Below are 18233 nucleotides of genomic sequence, written 5' to 3'. Positions count from 1 at the left end.
TCTTCTCTGACTCCATACTGAAATTTATACATTGATCTGAAAAAGAACCATGACGTAGATTCATCGGTTTTCATGTCGTGATCGGTAACTTCTTGGTAGGGTTATGATGATGGTTCGGGCGGGTGTCTGCCCTGCTCACGGGAGCCAATCCGGTCTTTCATTGCGAAGTCAAATTGAACATTTGATTTTTTTTTTTGTTTGACCCAATATGCAATGGATGAAATTAGGGAGTTTAACAATGGCGATTGTCTGATCCGAGTGAAATAATGGAAAAGTATTGGTGCAGTCCAGCTTTGAGGTCAGGACTTTGTTATATGGTAAAAGGATTACTTAGTGTAAGAAAAATCAAATTATTTGCCCCCAAATTATGACAACTTAATTAGAAAAAGTTAAGCAGCTTCCATTCTTAAGATGCATCTTTAGTTGATATTTTTTTTTATGTCTAATCCAGCACAACCACTTATTTTTTTTATTTAAGTATATGCAATGACTAAATGGCAACTACATATTTTATGAACACATGTTTTGAGATTCTAGTAGAATCAAAATGAACACAATAATAAAAAAAATTAGAAAAATCACAAGATCAAGTATTTGACCTAAAATGCATCAAACTTTCTTAAGATCGAATGCTTTTCCTGTAGTGAACTCTAGACCTCAATTTGTGCTACAAATTTTTGAAGTTGTAATAGAATCGAATTGAACACCGAATTTATCAAGTATTGCTAATTGAGATACTATAATACTTATCTATAATACAAGTATGAAGCCTTTTAATAAGAGAAACTATTCTTAATTCATGCAAAGAGAGAGTAGGAGCTCAGTGAAATACTTGTACTTTTATATATAATACACATACGTACATGATTTTCAATAAAACTTCCGCCTCCCACACGGTACTTAATTTATGGACAAATACTCGTTCTTTTGGAGGGAACCGAATTATAGAGGATTGCAATATGTCATATGTTCATCAATGGCGGAGACAAGGGGGGAAGGCCTGAGTTGTACTTGAGTTTCGGATTGGCGAAGAAGCAAGGCAAAAATTAGAGGAAGAATAAAAATAGAAAAGGAAAAAAGAAGAAGGATAGATCTCATTCTCTGACACTAAAAATAAATGTATTAATGTGTTGAGTATTTAAGAGTTAAATTTACCCTTTAAATATAGAGGATTGCAATCTGTCATATGTTCATCAATAAGAGAAATCCACTATATAAAAGTATATCATCTATACTTCTTATATAGTATACACATACTTTTACAGCACAAATTACTAAAATTAACTAGAAGTTTATTCTTTCAGAGTCTTCCTAATTGCTCTCAATTTTTAAAACGAAAGCTTATCTTGATTTGGAAAACTAAATAATAAAGTCAATAACAATGAATGAAACATCATAGTTAACTGATATGTCGCGTAAGATATATTTATTTCATGTATTTCTCTATAATGATTATCCGAAATATCATAATATTAGAATTGAGCCCTTCATCACCTAATTTCTTGCATTGATTTGCTCACTAGTTTATGAAAGATAATGGGGCTTTGCTCCACAAAAAGATCATTTGAGGTTCAAAGCAAACGAAAACCCTAGATGCTACTTACCCAAAAAAAAAATTTAAAAGAAGTTCTAGATGCTATCCCTTGGCAAAGGTATATTCTTAGCTGAGGCAGCCAAAATTGAAAGCAAAAAGCATCCTCCATGAGTAGATTCCATTCCACCTGCCAATTTCCAAGAACAAAAAGAGCACTGCCTTTTCATAATTTCACCTACCCAAATTTCTCCTAAACTTGACCAATCCCTCTTCTAGTCTTCTTTTTTCTATTTTATGCAAATTGCAGGACACGTTGGGAGATCTAGGGAAAGAGTTAAACTATTCCAATTGGCATCATTTACGTGAAGCTTCCTCATTGACGGACGACAAAGGCACCAAAGAACATGACGTGGGTAGTCTCACCAGCATCCAGGAATCGTGATCAAAGTGCAATTAAACATATGAGTAAGCAAATAACTTTTAGGTTCCAACTTCCTTGGACATGGGCACGCTGTATTATATATTGCTCCTATGTTGATGCTCCATAGTGCCAATTACGCGCACAGGATGATTAAGCCTTGATTGAGACACCGTTTGAAGTTGATTGATGTCCAACACCTGAGAGTAATGTCCTATCACATTACTTTACGGTCCTATTTGCTGCAATAAGAAAACGCTCCTTTTGCAAGAAGGTTGGTTAGAGAGTTCTTGTAAAAACGTTAGCCCCGCTTGGTCCATCTTTGACATCTATACTTTAAATTTGAATCGTGAACAAGGGCTTGCCATTTATTTGATTTTTCCATTGGAAACTATTTCTAGGACTCTCGCTCATCTTCTAGTGTTCTTGTTCATGCACCCTAATATCGCGCACATTCGAGGTACCTACAATGAAAGCCTATTTTTCATCCGGTTTAGTGCGAAGAAATGACTATGACATGTTATCACCAACTAAAACCTCGAGGGTAAATTTTGGTGCTTGATGATTGTTCTCTGGACTATTTTAGTTGATATTTCATTTTTATGTCTAACCAAGCACAACCATTTTTTTTTAATTTGAGTATATGCAACGACTAATAAGCACCTACATATTTTTATGAACAAATGTTTTGAGATTCTAGTAGAATCAAAATGAACACAATAATGAGAAAATTAGAAAAATCACAAGATCAAGTATTTGACCTAAAATGCATCAGACTTTCTTAAGATCGAATGTTCTTCCTATAGGGAACTCTAGCCCTCAATTTGTGCTACAAACTTTTTGAAGTTCTAATAGAATCAAATTGAACACTGAATTTATCAAGTATTCCTAATTGAGATACTATAATACTTATCTATAGTACATACTTGAAGCCTTTTAATAAGAGAAACTATTGTTAATTCATGCAAAGAGAAAGTGGGAGTTCAATGAAATACTTGTACTTTTATATATAATACACATACATACATGATTTTCGATAAAACATCCACCTCCCACACGGTTACTTAATTTATGGACAAACACTCATTCTTTTGAATGGAACCGAATTATACAGGATTGCAATCCGTCATCCGTCATATGTTCATCAATGGCGAAGACAAGGGGGGATGGCCTGAGTTGTACTTGAGTTTCGGATTGGCGAAGAAGCAAGGCAAAAAGAGGAAGAACAAAAATAGAAAAGGAAAAGGAAATAAAAAGGAGGAGGATAGATCTCATTCTCCGTCATTAAAAATACATATGTTAACGTGTCAAGTATTGAAGAGTTAAATTTACCTTTTAAATATAGAGGATTGCAATCCATCATATGGTCATCAACAAGAGAAATCCGCTAAAAGTATACATCTATACTTCTTATGTATATACACATACTTTTACAACACAAATTATTAAAATTAGCTAGAAGTTTATTCTTTCAAAGTCTTCCTCATCGCTCACAATTTTTAAGAAATTAAAAGAAAGCTTATCTTGAAATGGAAAATTAAATAACAAAGTCAATAAACATCAATGAAATATCAAACTTAACCGATTTGTCACATAAGATATATTTATTTCATGTATTTCTCCAGAATGATTATCCAAAATATCATAAGTTTTGAGTTGAGTCCTTTATCACCTAATTTCTTGCATGGATTTGCTAACTAGTTTATGAAAGATAATGGGGTATTGCTCCGCAAAAAGATGATTTGAGGTTCAAAGCAAACGAAAACCCTAGATGCTACTTACCCAAAAAATTAAAATTAAAAGAAGTTCTAGATGCTATCCCTTGGCAAAGGTATATTCTTAGCTGAGGCAGCCAAAATTGAAAGCAAAAGGCATCCTCCATGAGTAGATTCCATTCCACCTGCCAATTTCCAAGAACAAAAAGAGCACTGCCTTTTCATAATTTCGCCTACCCAACTTTCTTCTGAACTTAACCAATCCCTCTCCTAGTCTTTTTCTTTCTATGCAAATCGCAGGACACGTTGGGAGATCTAGGGAAAGAGTTAAACTATTCCAATCGGCATCATTCACGTGAAGCTTCCTCATTGACGGACGACAAAGGCACTAAAGAACATGACGTGGGTAGTCTCACCAGCATCTAGGAATCGTGATCAGAGTGCAATTAAAATATGTGATGACTTCCTAAGACATGGGCACACTATATTATATATTGCTCCTATGTTGGTGCTCCATAGTGCCGATTACGCGCACATGATGATTAAGCCTTGATTAAGATACCGTTTGAAGTTGATTGATGTCCAACGCCTAAGAGTAATGTCCTATTACATTACTTTACAGTCCTATCTATTGTGATAGGAAAATGCTCCTTTTGCAAGAAAGTTGGCTAGAGATTTCCTGTAAAAACACTAGCCCCGCTCGGTCCATCTCCCACGTCTGTACTTTAAATGTGAATCGTGAACAAGGGCTTGCCGTTTATTTGATTTTTCCATTGTAAACTGTTTCTAGGACTCTCGCTCACTTTCTAGTGTTCACTTTCATGCGCCCTAATGTCGCACACATTCGAGGTACCTACAATGAAAACCTACTTTTCGTCCGGTTTAGTGCAAAGAAATGACTATGATGTGGTATAACCAACTAAACCTCGAGGGTAAATTTTGGTGCTCGATGATCGATTAGGTGTCTTGTGTGTTAATAAAATGTAAATAGACTCGGATCGATCTCGGTATGTTGAGTACTCACTTGGCACGAATCTTAACCATAACTCACTTAGTCATTTTCTCGATCATTATGTTCAATAACAAGTTGTTTACCAGAAAGCGCCATCTCATGCGGTAGCCTATCATTTCCTAAGGCTACGTTTAATCGTCTAGACTATTTTATCGGACAAGACAAGGTCGAATTGGATAATAATGGGATTTTCAATAACTTATGTAACATCTAGAAAATATACGAATATCTAAGCTGGATTGAATGTCAACCGTTCAGACTGATTGAATGCCAACGTAACGGCTCTCGTCGCCAGCAATCTACTAATGTAATGGTTCTCAACGCTACCAAATCCCACCTCACTCTCCTCACCATCCTCCACCTCTTCCTCCTTTCTGCCCATGCCACATTGAATGTCGACTGTTCAAATCACTGAACCCTCACGGATGTCTAAGCTGCTTGGGCATCACTATCATGCAAAATCTTTAGCTACCACCAATCCCTCTTCCATCTTCATTGCCTGCCCGCAATTTTCAACAACCACCAATCTGGTCGCCACCCCTACCTTTGCAACCAACGCCGAGGTTGAGGCCCAGCGAACGAAGGTGTGGCGAATTGTGCAATGAAGGTGCATGTGACACAATGGAACGATAGATGTTACACCAGATTTGGCTATGGAAGGGGACAACGACAGAGAGGATGCTCCAAATTTTGCCATAGAGCTCCTCTGTGGCCGAGATCGAGTCGTGCTCAGCCACGAAGGAGCTCTAGATCTGGCCATGGAGCTCCTCCGAGGCTGAGATCGAGTCGAGCTTGTCACCACAACAAGCCTTGTCGATGGCAACGAGATAGAGCTTGGTGGGAGGCCTTGGGTGGCGGAGGAGGCTCCGGGTGGCGTCCATGAGTGGACAGAGAAGAGAGACGAGTGTGATACGTATCATATCCACCTTGATCGCACTTTATATATGAGATTAATCTATCCAAGTTATATAACTCTTATATCTTATTTTGTCATGTCTTGGATAGCAATCAAATACTGAATAGAATAAATGTAATCTATGACTTTTATACCGTTTACCAAATGTAGTCGAAGACTTCTGAAGGCTGGAATTAGGACTCAAATGGAAAGTTCTCCTTCGCGAGATAGCATTTGCATGTTGACAGAATGACGTAACGAGCCAACTATGATGATACAAGATTCCAAGGCGATGTCACATATAATCCCCAACCCCACGCACTTGAAAAGACAGTTTTCGATGTTAATAGAAACCAAAAAAAAAAAAAAAAAAAATCAACACACGACGAAAACTACCAAATTCATAGGTGCACGGTTGAAAAAAAGGATGGCAGAGATCGTTTTCAAGAACATTAGTGCACCTACACTTGTGTCCTTTCATTTCACTCGATATAAACAAGCACAAGCGACATGGTAGGTGAATTTCTCAATTTGCCTCAGATTTCGTTGCCTAAACAATTTGCCTCACAGCACATCATCGGCTGATAATCAAGGATTAATACCAATTTCGGATTGTGATAACAGAAGCTAATCTCTCAGCTGCGAAGTTCGTTCAAAGCTCAAAGTCCTCGTCATTTAAGAACTTCATCTAGGTTTTGTTTGTTTCGCGGAGAATGAACGATCTAGTTAAAAAAAAATGATCGTTTGTATCGCTTGAAACAATTGATCGATAAAAATGCTTTCATTATCGACAATGACTTATGTATAAACATTTTCATGGATGGTGAATATGTTTTTCGCACATTCATTTTTATAAGCGACATAAATGATCATTTTAGGAAAATATTTTCCTAATTAATTATTTTCCACGAATTAAATAGAGTTTTAGATCCAATTAGATAAGAACAACCCAAGAGAAAATAGCAGGCATGAATTCATAATCTTGTATAAGGAAAGATAAACGAGACACATGGTAAGAAAATCCAAATCTTGATATTTGTTACCAAAAAATCACGAACCAATCGACTATGGTAATAAATCCAGCTAATTTGGACATGGCATTGTCAGTCAGGCTCAAGACCATCCCGGTAGAAAATATCTGTTGACCTCAAACATCACATCACACTTAGAAAAGGACCATTTTTTCTATTCAAACAAAAAAAAGAGAAAAAAACAAAGAAATTTACGTATCATATATTTTCCCAAATTGAACGTAGTAATTGAAAAGCGCTCGATCCAGACGCGACAAATCTCGCGTTCGAATGAATAATACCTCGTGCCCCGCTACTTATTTCTCGGATCCATACGACGAAATAATTTAGCGCGCATTCATTATAGAATGCTTAAAAAGACGAATTTTCGATTTTCACAAAATGAAAAAAACATATACACGTGGCATACAGCGGTTCATTCGGACGGGACAGATCTTGCATTCGACCGGTAATATCCCAGTTCAAGCTGATCTCAGGGGCCGCCCTCCCCGCTGCTTACATCCCCGGTGCATGGGACGGGATAATTTACGTGCATTCACGATAAATACTAGTCGAGCCGAAAAATTCGAATATTATTGCATTTCCTCTCTTTGCACATATATATATATATATATATATATATATATATATAATATAAGTATGTATATATCGTGCATGAAACCAGCAGCAAAAGAGAAAAATAAAAAATATCTTCATCTGGTCATTTGTGTGGCGCTGGCTGGCTAAACCCAATCCCTCTCCCTCACCCTCTCTATCTCTTTCCCTCCTCCTCCTCTTTCGTCTTCTCCACAATTCGGACTCCGTCCTTCGCTCGCCGCTTCCGGACATCTCGAGCTTTTCCTTTCGATAGTTTCGGTCGTGTTTTTCCTCTGCTTTTTTTCCCCCGTTTTCTTTTTTTCTTTTTGTTTTGTTGGGTTTTTGCGCCGTCGATTTTTGGGGGCCCCCGCCCATCCTCATGTTCGATCCTCCCGCGAGGTCCGCCCGCTCAGATGCTGCTTCGTAGACATGGCCTCCGCTTCTTCGATGTCCGGTACGTGTGTCGTGATTTCCCATTTCGCGCCGTTTCGGTCCGTGTTCGCTGCGGATTCATGTGTGTGTATGTGTGGAGGGATTGATGGTTCTGGACCGGTTCTGTTGGCCTTTCGAGAGCCGAAGCGTCGCGATTTCGGATCGTTTCGATAGGCGAACCGCGGGTGGGGTTCGATTCTTCGATGCTAGGCTAGGGAGGAGCGATATGTGCCGCATTGCTGAGAGAATTAGATGTTTTGCTGACTGAAATTTCGGACTCTGCTACTGTCGAATTATGTCTTTCTGTTCTGCGGGTGGAATTCGAATTAAAGTTTTAATTTTTTTTTGGAGGGGAATTTGCAGTGTCGGTAGAGTGTGTGAATGTGTGTAAGCTGGCGAAAGGCGATGTGGGCGGGAGATACGACTGCAATGCTCTGTCGTGCGCTTGGAAGGCGCCCCGGGTCCTGTCGGGCTTCCTCGCGAGCACGGCGCATCCTCCTCAGTGTTCGTCGTCCTCTATCGTGCAGGCTGGGAGGCGGGATCGGGGAAAATCTGTAAGTGTTTATGCTGATGATGCTGTAGGTTTTGTGTTTTCCGGCCTGAAGGGTTTCGTGCATTAATCATCCGCTTCGGATAATGTTCCGGAAGTTTTGCTGTTAATTTGTTGGTTTCGGTTTTCTGTTTCTCTGTCGTTGTTTTCTGATGAACCTAGTTAGAGTTCCTATGATCATCGCTGTAAAGTTCCACTTACGTAATTACTGTGTCGATTTCTTTCCCGAAAAGAAGGATTTCAGCTTAAAGGTTTCTGAAGTGCTTGATATGACAGCTTGGCCTGAATGGGCATATGATTGCAATCATGCATATGATGATTTTCATATGCATTTGTTTGCTCACATTCCTTTCCAGATGATTTTTTGCGTCATGCACGGCTTTAATGTTTGACGTCATGTTTAACTCCTTAACAAGTTGGCATGACCAGACGGGGGATATGAAGTGTCTAAATAACACATTGACAAAAAAAGTACGAAAAAGTTTTTCCTGTATTTTAAGGTTTTTTTTTTCCTGTGGAAGGTAATAACTATTTTAGCTTGCATAATGGGCAGTTATGAGCTTATGAGTATTGAAATACATTGCATAATGCGGAAAACCTGAAGAAAAAAATCATTTCCATCAATTCGCTCTTAACATCGCAATGTCATCATAGAGAAAAAGGCAAGTCACATGATCTCGTTACCACGTAGCGTACCACTTTCTGGTCTATACAATGTAGAAACATTGTGGTATTAAGTACGATAAATATTCCTGACCAAATTTATTCTCCAGATATCATACGATAAGAATTCGAGGGGTAGTGGGAGATCTGTTTAGGAAAGTCAGAGAATAGATTTTAGGGTTAGCAAATTTTCTGACATCCCGAGTTAACCCGTAGTTTTATTGTCGACCAAGAACATCGGCATGGGATTGTGGTTTGGTGTCTTGGTAATCATCTCTCCGTCTTTGAGGTGAAGGGTTTGGGTCCTCCAGGCCCATCCCCGGTCATACTTTGGGGTCAATTACCTACCATGAGCGAGTTTACCTGACCTAAGTACCGGAATGGATAGTGTTTTCCCCTTGGTTGTGACAAAAAGAAAACCTAGAATATCAATACAAGCTATACGTATGACGAAACTAGATATGTGTAAGGAAATGGAAACTAAATATCAGCAATGGAGTTACTTCTGGATTTTGGAACAAATAATATGTAGTGGTAATCCATTCTTTCTGATATGCAAATGGTCTTCACCTCAATTTTTACCTTTTTTTGTTTCTCCCTTCCCCTTAATTGTGTATCAAAAAGAGAAATCATAGGGAGCTTTTTTAAAATTATTTTTAATTTTTTCCCTCTTTTACATCCCCTATCCCACCCTGCATAAGGCACCTGTAATTCTTCATCGCACTTTTTCTGCAATGTCTTCTCGTGATGTTATTGCATATTGAGCATTCATGTTATAGTTGCTTGTTTCCTAAGTTAACCAGATGCAGGCACAAAAACTTACGGTGCTACTTTGTGTTTGTCCTTTCTCCAGAAATATGAAGCCCTCTGTGCAGGGGATTGTTACTTCTCCGATATTCCCGATTTTTTAATCTTTGGAAGACTTTCTAGGCCATCTTATGTTGCATTGACAAAATGGCGTTCTGGTTGTTCTTCATCAGGCTGCTCAGATACCTTAAGTGACACTTCTCCTGAAAGTTTGTGGGAGGTAGAAACTATGTAGTTGAATCTGGAAGATTTCTGCTGCTGGAAAATAGAGTTTAATTTACGTATTTCTATAATTTGTTTTATGCTTTGCCTCAGTATTTAAAGCCAACTATTTCATATCTTTCACCGAAAGAGATGGAATTGGTCCACAGTGCTCTTAAGGTATGCCTCTTTTTCTCTGCCAGAATTTTGGTTTGCTTGTCACATATATCTATATTGAAATAGTGGTTAAAGACATGCGGTGTCTTCTGTTGTGTACAGCTGGCTTTCAATGCTCATGATGGCCAGAAGAGACGCAGTGGAGAACCATTTATCATTCATCCTGTTGAAGTGGCACGAATTCTCGGAGAACTTGTGAGTTGTGGACAAGCTTCTAAAGATTGCCATGGTAACCTATCCTTTTAATATATTCAAAATTTAAATGTTTTCAGGAGTTAGACTGGGAGTCTGTTGCGGCCGGTTTGCTCCATGACACTGTGGAGGATACAAACGTTGTTACCTTTGAAAGGATAGAAGATGAATTTGGGGCTACCGTGCGCCACATTGTTGAAGGAGAGACAAAGGTGCCCTACACATTTGATAACAGTAATTAATTGCATCCATTTTCTATCATCAATGGAATTGCCCTTTTTCTTTTCCCTTAAAACAACTTATTAGTTGCTTGGCATCCATCTGTCTCCAATAGTTGTCCATGTTATCTTAGGTGTCAAAATTGGGAAAGCTGAAATGTAAGAATGAAAACAGTGAAGCCCAAGATGTTAAGGCTGATGACCTGCGGCAGATGTTCTTGGCTATGACAGCGGAGGTGATCTTTTATCATAGTCCTAGCCAACCATTATTTTTAATTAAGCCACATGGCAAATAAGCTATCACTTTTGCAGGTCCGTGTCATTATTGTCAAGTTAGCTGACAGATTACACAACATGCGGACACTATCACACATGCCTCCTCATAAGCAGGTAGGTTTTGGTTCAGTAAGACTTGCATAATATTAACTGCCTAGTCACGACATTTCTCACATTATTGTTGTACTTGCAGTCCAGCATTGCCTTGGAAACTTTGCAGGTTTTTGCCCCTTTGGCTAAGCTGCTTGGCATGTATCAAATCAAGGTAAACGAGGCTTCATTTGTGCTTTGGGTTTATTTTTATGGCTCTTGTCTTTAAGTATGGTGCTCCTGACAGATTACATACTTTTCAGAAATGTTGGATTCCAGTTTCAAAACGTGTTCCCTTTACATGCTTTACAGACCTTCGTTATTGATACAATCTAATGAGCATCTTGCTAGTTTTCCTTTTACACTTGCTTAGTTTCAATGTTGATTGCTGCAGTAGCACTTGCAGTTATAGCCTCTTACCTTCTCTTATTGTGGTTGGATTCACGAATCAACTTTTCTCTGTTACTGACTTAGATGAGTGTCATATGCATGGTATCTGCCCTAGTGTTTACATCATCTTTGTCTTTAAATTTGGGAGTTGCGAGCAAAAGTATACAAATTATAGGTTCAGATACTTGTTATTTTTTTTTGTATAAATATACATGGATCTGCAGAAAACTTTTTTAATAGTTCAGGATGGGATAATTTTTCTTCAAGACCGTGTCGTTGTATGTATTATTTGTACTGTTTATAGTACATTTCATAGGTACCACGTAATAATGTGAAGTCCTAAAAGCAAGCGCCATTTGGAATTTCATTGCTGTCCTCTAACTTATATGGAGAGTTTCTGGTCTTTAAGATTTTCTTTTTCTTTTTGGTCATATTTAGAATTCTGATATTTGTTGATTGCTGTTGCAGTCTGAGCTAGAAAATCTGTCATTTATGTACACGAATGCTGAAGATTATGCTAAGGTCAAACGAAGGATTGCGGACCTTTTTAAGGAACATGAGAAGGAGCTCGTAGAGGTAATAAGATCTTTTACTTGACAAAATATAGATAGATTATTATTTTGCTTCTCACTAAGCTGCCCATAGTGACCAGCAGTTGGGAATCGACTACTGAAAACTAGTTTAGCTGTTGCCTGAGTTCTATAGGAATATCATATCATTCCCTTTATCAATTTTCAGGCAAACAAAATTTTGATGAAGAAGATAGACGATGATCAGTTTCTAGATATTATGACAGTGAAAACTGAAGTTCGTTCTGCATGTAAGGAGCCCTACAGGTGAAGCCCAGCTTCTTTTTCTGTTTTATATGTCTGGTTTGGTGTTGTTGCCTATTTTTTTTTTTTTTTAAGTCATTGTCTTGCGAGGTATTAAGACTCTAGTCAAGTGATGTACATGTCAGGTGGTTTATCTTCGCCTATTTTGGCAGTGCTTTCTGATCAGTACATTAGTTAAAATATGATGCATTATATGTCGTGGGTGGAGTTTTAGCGTAATTTAGCATGCATTGCCCAGTGTTGTGTTCAAGTGGGTCTGTTAGCTGTGGGCTATGGAGTGGAGTTTTATTGTTGTCTGAGAGATTGCTTTCAATTCTGATCCTAATATCATTTTTAAGGTCGTGTCACAGTGTGGAGTTCAAGAAAAGTTTAGCATTGTATTAGTCTTATTGCCTATCGTACCCTTGATTAGGGAGATTGGGCATTTGGTTGCCCAGTGGGCAATATAGTTCATAAAGTATTAAAATATCACGGTGAGGGAACCTCAATTTAGTCTGAGCAAGAGTATCCGATTTCAAATGGCTATGATGGGTAGTGTAATTGATGGCAAATGGGTTGGGCTACTATGCTACATAAGGGGCTGCACTGGAGCTGTGTGCTGCTTGCCAGCATGGCGAGACAATTGGTCATATATAGGCTGGCCTATGGGCGAGCACGGCAAGGCCCTTGAAACACCCCATACGAGCCAGCCTGTGAGCTCACTTTTTAGAGTTGCAGTTCCTTAGGATATTAGCTTTAGTTCTTAGGCTTTTGAAATTCTCAAACAACTCTCACAAATGTATTCTCTTATTAAATCACTTTCATATTCCCTTGTATACAAGTTATATATTATATTCTCATATCATTTTTAAGCTATGGCTCTGTGTCTTTTACGTAAACAGAACTTTGCTTGAAATTATTTTCAAAGGAAGTCATTTTCTGGAAAGATGGTTCAATTTTCATGTGTTTGGTTGTCCCTTTCAAGAAAGATGGAAGTCTTTTGCTGAAATTTGTTACTGGAAAATTGTAAAACTTTTGTGAGAAAAAAACTTGAGTAGTGAGCCCCGAGGACATAGGTGTGAGATGCACTGTACCCAAGTCCAGGCAACAGTTTGGGCAACGGAATCCCGGGCTCGGGCTGCAAGGACTCTGGTCTGGATCGATGCTAACCTTACTCCGGACCGCCGGAGATCAGGGTCTGGGCCCTTGGGGTCCAGGGTCTAGGCTGTCGGGAGCTATATCAGAGTGTTGGGATCTTGGGTCAGTCAGTCGGGCACCTGGGACGGTCTTACAGTGGTAGAGATCAAGTTGTATTCTGGTATATAATTTCTGATTTTTTAAAGTGGAAGTCATTCTTTTAATTAAAGCATATATTTTCCGTGGACTCTTTTTCCTAAGCGATCCAAATGCTGGGAAAAGAAGAAAATATTTTCAAGCAGTTTATTTTCTGCGAGTTAATTTTAATTCTCATATTTCAGTTCTCTTGAAAATGGTGAATGGACTCATAAGATCTCTCTAGTGATAATGAACTTACTTATTGTAAGGCATGGCTTCCGAACTAACACCAGCACAAGTTAGTGCTTCTTCGATGGGTCAGCCCGCAGCCTGCCATGGCATGGCACAGCCTGCACATTTTAGGCTGGCTGGAGCATGCGTGGCCCCTTTAAGTGCTGGCATGACACTATAGCGAGACAGCCCAGGACAGCACAAATGCCATACCTAAGGAATATGTGTATTTTTGCTTCCTATGCACTCAAGGTCTTACGACAAGCACTTATAATTTTGCATCCTTTTTCATGTGCTTGTCTACACTTTGTGTGTCGAAGCACAGTAGAAGAATCCTCATATACACACTTTCAGACTTTCAGTGATGAGTATGGATAATTCTTGGAAGGATTCTTCTAAAATTTTTCGTTGTTTGTATGCAGTATATATAGGTCTGTGCTGAAATCTAAAGGTTCAATCAACGAGATTAATCAAATAGCGCAGGTTTGTGAGATTCTATGTTTGATATAGATCTGAAACAGCTATTATAAGTTGCTTCTGATTCTGCTTTTCCTGCATGTTTGTTCTTCCGTTCATAAACAGCTCCGCATCATCATAAAACCAAAACCATGTGTTGGAGTTGGGCCTCTATGTAGTCCACAACAGGCAACTCTCTCTCTCTCTCCTCCCATTTTGTAAAATGGAGGATTTTGATACTCCTTTTTTTATGGTGCAAATACCTCATTCTCATGGCTGTGCCTTTGCAGATCTGCTATCATGTTCTCGGTTTGGTCCATGGAATCTGGACCCCCATCCCTCGAGCTGTGTGTTACTTTTCCTTCTTTCGAGATTATGCTGTCGTTAGTCGTTATGTATTTTTGTTTATGGTTTATTATTTGTCACAGATGAAAGACTATATTGCGACTCCAAAACCTAACGGTTATCAAAGCCTCCATACTACCGTCATTCCATTTTTGTATGAAAGCATGTTCCGATTAGAAGTTCAGGTACCATATGGTTCACCGTATGCCTTGCTTTTCTATTTTCCCATTTTCAAGATTTTTCAAACAAGTTCGTGTTTTATTTTTTTGGTCAATAGACAAGTTCATGTTTGCTTTTCCTTTTTTCTGATTATTAGTCCCTGGAAGATAGTCTAGTGAATTTGTTGATTCATTTATTTGGCCTATCAGTTTGCTGTAAGTCCATACATTACAGGTTGAGTAATTGTTCTATTTCCAGATTCGAACTGAAGAGATGGATCTCATAGCAGAAAGGGGGATTGCTGCTCATTACAGTGGAAGAGGGTTTGTCACTGGCCTAGTCGGACGTGTGATGCCTAACAGTAGAGGATCAAGAGGAAAGGCTGTCTGTCTCAACAATGCAAACATCGCACTGAGGGTATGACATTGTGTTTCCAGTTTCCTTCCTTATTTTGGTATTTTGCTGTTGTTCTTTGGGGTATCTTCCAGGCAGACTCTTGAAGCTTCCACATGGTGATGCTAAGTGTGCGAATGAAGTGTTTCTTTTTCTTTTCAGATTGGTTGGCTTAATGCTATAAGAGAATGGCAAGAAGAATTTGTAGGCAACATGAGCTCTAGAGAATTTGTTGACACTGTTACCAGGGATCTGCTAGGGAGCCGTGTTTTTGTGTTTACACCTAGAGGAGAGGTAAGAAGTCCGACTGATTACTATGTTAAAATTGCCTTGCTTGAAGCACTAAATCTTGTGTTATTGCTTCACAGATTAAAAATCTGCCTAAAGGTGCAACTGTTATTGACTATGCATATATGATCCATACCGAAATAGGCAACAAGATGGTGGCCGCAAAGGTAAAGTCATCATATGCTAATGCTGTAGGATGTTCTTGTGAATTTTAATTTGGCTTTTGATATTGATCAGTGAGCCTGTTAAATACATGTGCCCTTGGCAGGTGAATGGAAATCTTGTTTCTCCTTCACATGTACTTACAAATGCGGAAGTCATAGAGATAATTACTTATAATGTAAGTACTTTTAATCCTGTATGGAGAAACTGAATTTTTTATAGTTTTCTTTTTGTGGGCCTCTAGATCTCTCTCCGTATGAAGAGATAACTGTCAGCAAACTCAGCTCTCGAAAGTTTATTCTGAGGTTGTCATCTATTGAACTGGAATTTTGACGGATAAGTTATTCATTAAAGAGCTTTTATCATACTGGTAGAGGTTGCCCAGTACGCCATGCTCCATAATCAATTCTTTCAGCTCTATGCTAACTACCTTTTAGTTTCAAGTTCCATGGGCACTTCCTTGGTATGTTGAAACTGCACCTGATTACATAAATGTGGCACATGCTCTTAGTTCCTTGTCATAATGGGCTAGTTTGTCTTTTTGAAGTATTTGAGTGTCAAAGGCCTGTTCAATGAAACGTCTTTTTCTTGCTTTGCTAGGCTCTCTCTAGCAAATCTGCTTTCCAGAAGCACAAGCAATGGTTGCAGCATGCAAAGACACATAGTGCCAGACACAAGATTATGAAGGTACACATATGCATATTTATGTTGGCATGGCTGCTATTTGGATTGAGCTCATATGGATTTTTTAATTGCCTTTGTCCTGTGATCTAAATTAAGTTTTTGTTTAGTTCTTAAGGGAGCAAGCTGCGCTTTCTGCTGCTGAAATAACAGCGGACACTTTGAATGATTTTATCGCTGACTCTGAAGAAGGGGGCGTTCCCAAGCATCCCAAGGAGAACAAGCCTATATGGGACAGGATTCTCATGAGTGTGATGGGAATGCCTTCTTCAGATTGTAATAAAGATGTCCACCTGAAAAGTGGTGGTGACGGGGTCCCCAAAGTGAATGGAAAGCATCGCAAACATGTTCAGCATGTCAGTTTGATGGGTAAAGGTGAGTCATTATTTCAAGGAAATGGTGTTGCCAAGATGATACAAGCCAACATACCTTTATACAAGGAAGTCTTGCCTGGCTTAGAAAGTTGGCAGGCTAGTAAGATTGCCTCTTGGCACAATCTAGAAGGGCACTCCATCCAGTGGTTTTGTGTGGTATGCATAGATCGTAGAGGTAGTTTTCTTTCTCTGGTGTAAGCATCCTTCCAGTAGTTCTATTTTTCGGCTAGATCTTAGTAATTGATGTTTGTTTTGGTTTTATTAAGCACTATAATGACACTCAATAATGAACACTAGCTAAAAGAAGAAAGAGGAAGAAAACAACATTCGTGATGGTTATTGGATAGATAGATATATTTGCGTGTACGCGTGTAAAGAGGACTCAGATACAAATAGACAATTGGTTGAGACTGACTTGGAAATCATGGACCGAGGAAGCTGCTTATAATAAGGAACTGGTTAATGTGGAAGCAGTTATTCTGACCAAAACAAATGCTATACTTAAGATTTTTCCAGTATCTCATTTTCCGCTAAGGGCCTCTATCCCCTACCAAAATCTTAGCAGTTAACCTTGGATGAGGAAAAATGTCTAATCTTACTGTATGAAATTAACAGGGATGATGGCCGAGGTTACAACAGCACTGTCAGCTGTGGGCATTACCATATGTTCTTGTGTGGTAAGATTTTGAGATTCGATCATATTTTTAGTTAACAATGTCATTTGCAATTTGTAACCTTCCTGTGGTAAGCAGGCTGAGATCGATAGAGGTAGGGGTATGGCCGTCATGATGTTTCATGTCGAAGCAAATATCGAGAGCCTGGTATGATATTGCATCATTCCTCTTTATTCTCCGTAGTTGACCTCTTTTATGCGGTGAAGTGTCGTATCCTTGACTACTTGTTTATTGTTCCTCAGGTCAATGCTTGCTCAAGCATAGATCTAATCCTCGGGGTATTGGGATGGTCTACAGGTTGCAGTTGGCCGTGTTCAGTTGATGCCAATCGATTTCTTGAGTGCTAACGAATTGATAGACATGTCGAGTTACCTAGTTCACCCAGCTATTGGAGCTTTGGGTGTAAAGTTTTGTCCTCGAAAAACAGAAATGTGTTTAGCTAGATTCTCATTTGTTGGCGCAGGCTGAGCTCAATAAGTTGGCAGTAGCATGCAGAAAATAGTCTGGTTCCAGAGCATTGTATATAAGAAGAGCTATAGGGTTAAGGAGGTATACACCTGTAAAGGTACTTGGGAGAGAGAGAGAGAGAGAGAGAGAGAGAGAGAGAGAGAGAGAGAGAGAGAGAGACATCTATACAGAGGAGGTTACACAAATCTATGGTATATAATTCAATTTTTTCATTCAACAATTTGACGTTATATTCTTTCGCCGACGTGTACTAGCTTTGCTCTCTTTTTTCTACCTTCCTTTTTGTGTTTGTGTTCTCTCTTCACCCGTTGGTCTTTACCTATTCACGTGAGAAATTCAATACGGGCAACCCATCCTAGTACTTTTGGAGTTCTCAGATATTTCGCATCCTAGTACAATCTACTGATTATAGTTTGGGGGCCGAAACATAATGTGCTAATGTCATGGATAATCCGAACTCTAGTTTACTTCTGCAGTAGTGTAATGTATTGGTTGAAATGCTGAAGCTTAAAGCATACCGCGACCACTGACTTCTGTCATGCCTCTTGAGGAATCCAAGAATAGCTGAGTGAAGATGGGGGGATAGGAAAGGTATGAGTGTTTATCTTCGCTTTTGAAGTCACGGGGAGTAGTCTAGTTTTGTACTTGCAGAGACAACAGAAGTAAATTGAATACAATGGATAATCCTAGATAGATGCCATGTTCGACCACATATGTCGACTAGGTTTGCCGGTATGG

The 18233-nt window shown here is 38.9% G+C and overlaps 1 protein-coding gene across 3 annotated transcripts; it reads left to right on the top strand.

The window, feature by feature from the left end:
* The first annotated feature begins 7511 nt into the window (after positions 1-7511).
* LOC115676090 (putative GTP diphosphokinase RSH1, chloroplastic) lies at positions 7512-17784 on the top strand. Of its 3 annotated transcripts, none has more exons than XM_030598960.2 (24): positions 7512-7635; positions 7977-8167; positions 9680-9853; positions 9949-10014; positions 10114-10206; positions 10284-10415; positions 10556-10657; positions 10734-10811; positions 10891-10962; positions 11646-11753; positions 11916-12013; positions 13918-13978; positions 14078-14140; positions 14242-14298; positions 14380-14481; positions 14714-14872; positions 15011-15142; positions 15217-15303; positions 15405-15476; positions 15899-15985; positions 16090-16528; positions 16969-17030; positions 17106-17174; positions 17270-17784. In XM_030598960.2, exons 1-24 carry the CDS (start codon positions 7611-7613, stop codon positions 17372-17374), a joined length of 2634 nt encoding a protein of 877 aa, XP_030454820.1. In that variant the 5' UTR covers positions 7512-7610; the 3' UTR covers positions 17375-17784. The 3 variants fall into 3 exon arrangements, with proteins under 3 accessions (XP_030454820.1, XP_056170492.1, XP_056170486.1); XM_056314517.1 differs by having other exon boundaries at positions 7517-7635; positions 7965-8167; positions 16090-16354; XM_056314511.1 differs by having other exon boundaries at positions 7519-7635; positions 7965-8167.
* The last annotated feature ends 449 nt before the right edge of the window (positions 17785-18233 follow it).

The sequence above is a fragment of the Syzygium oleosum genome, unplaced genomic scaffold (assembly GCF_021117445.2).
Source record: "Syzygium oleosum isolate NSW1041296 unplaced genomic scaffold, Sole_v2.1 Sole_v2.01, whole genome shotgun sequence".
Lineage (NCBI taxonomy): Eukaryota > Viridiplantae > Streptophyta > Magnoliopsida > Myrtales > Myrtaceae > Syzygium > Syzygium oleosum.
The sequence above is the reverse complement of the archived record's forward strand: the minus strand, read 5'-3'. Positions and strand labels throughout refer to the sequence as shown.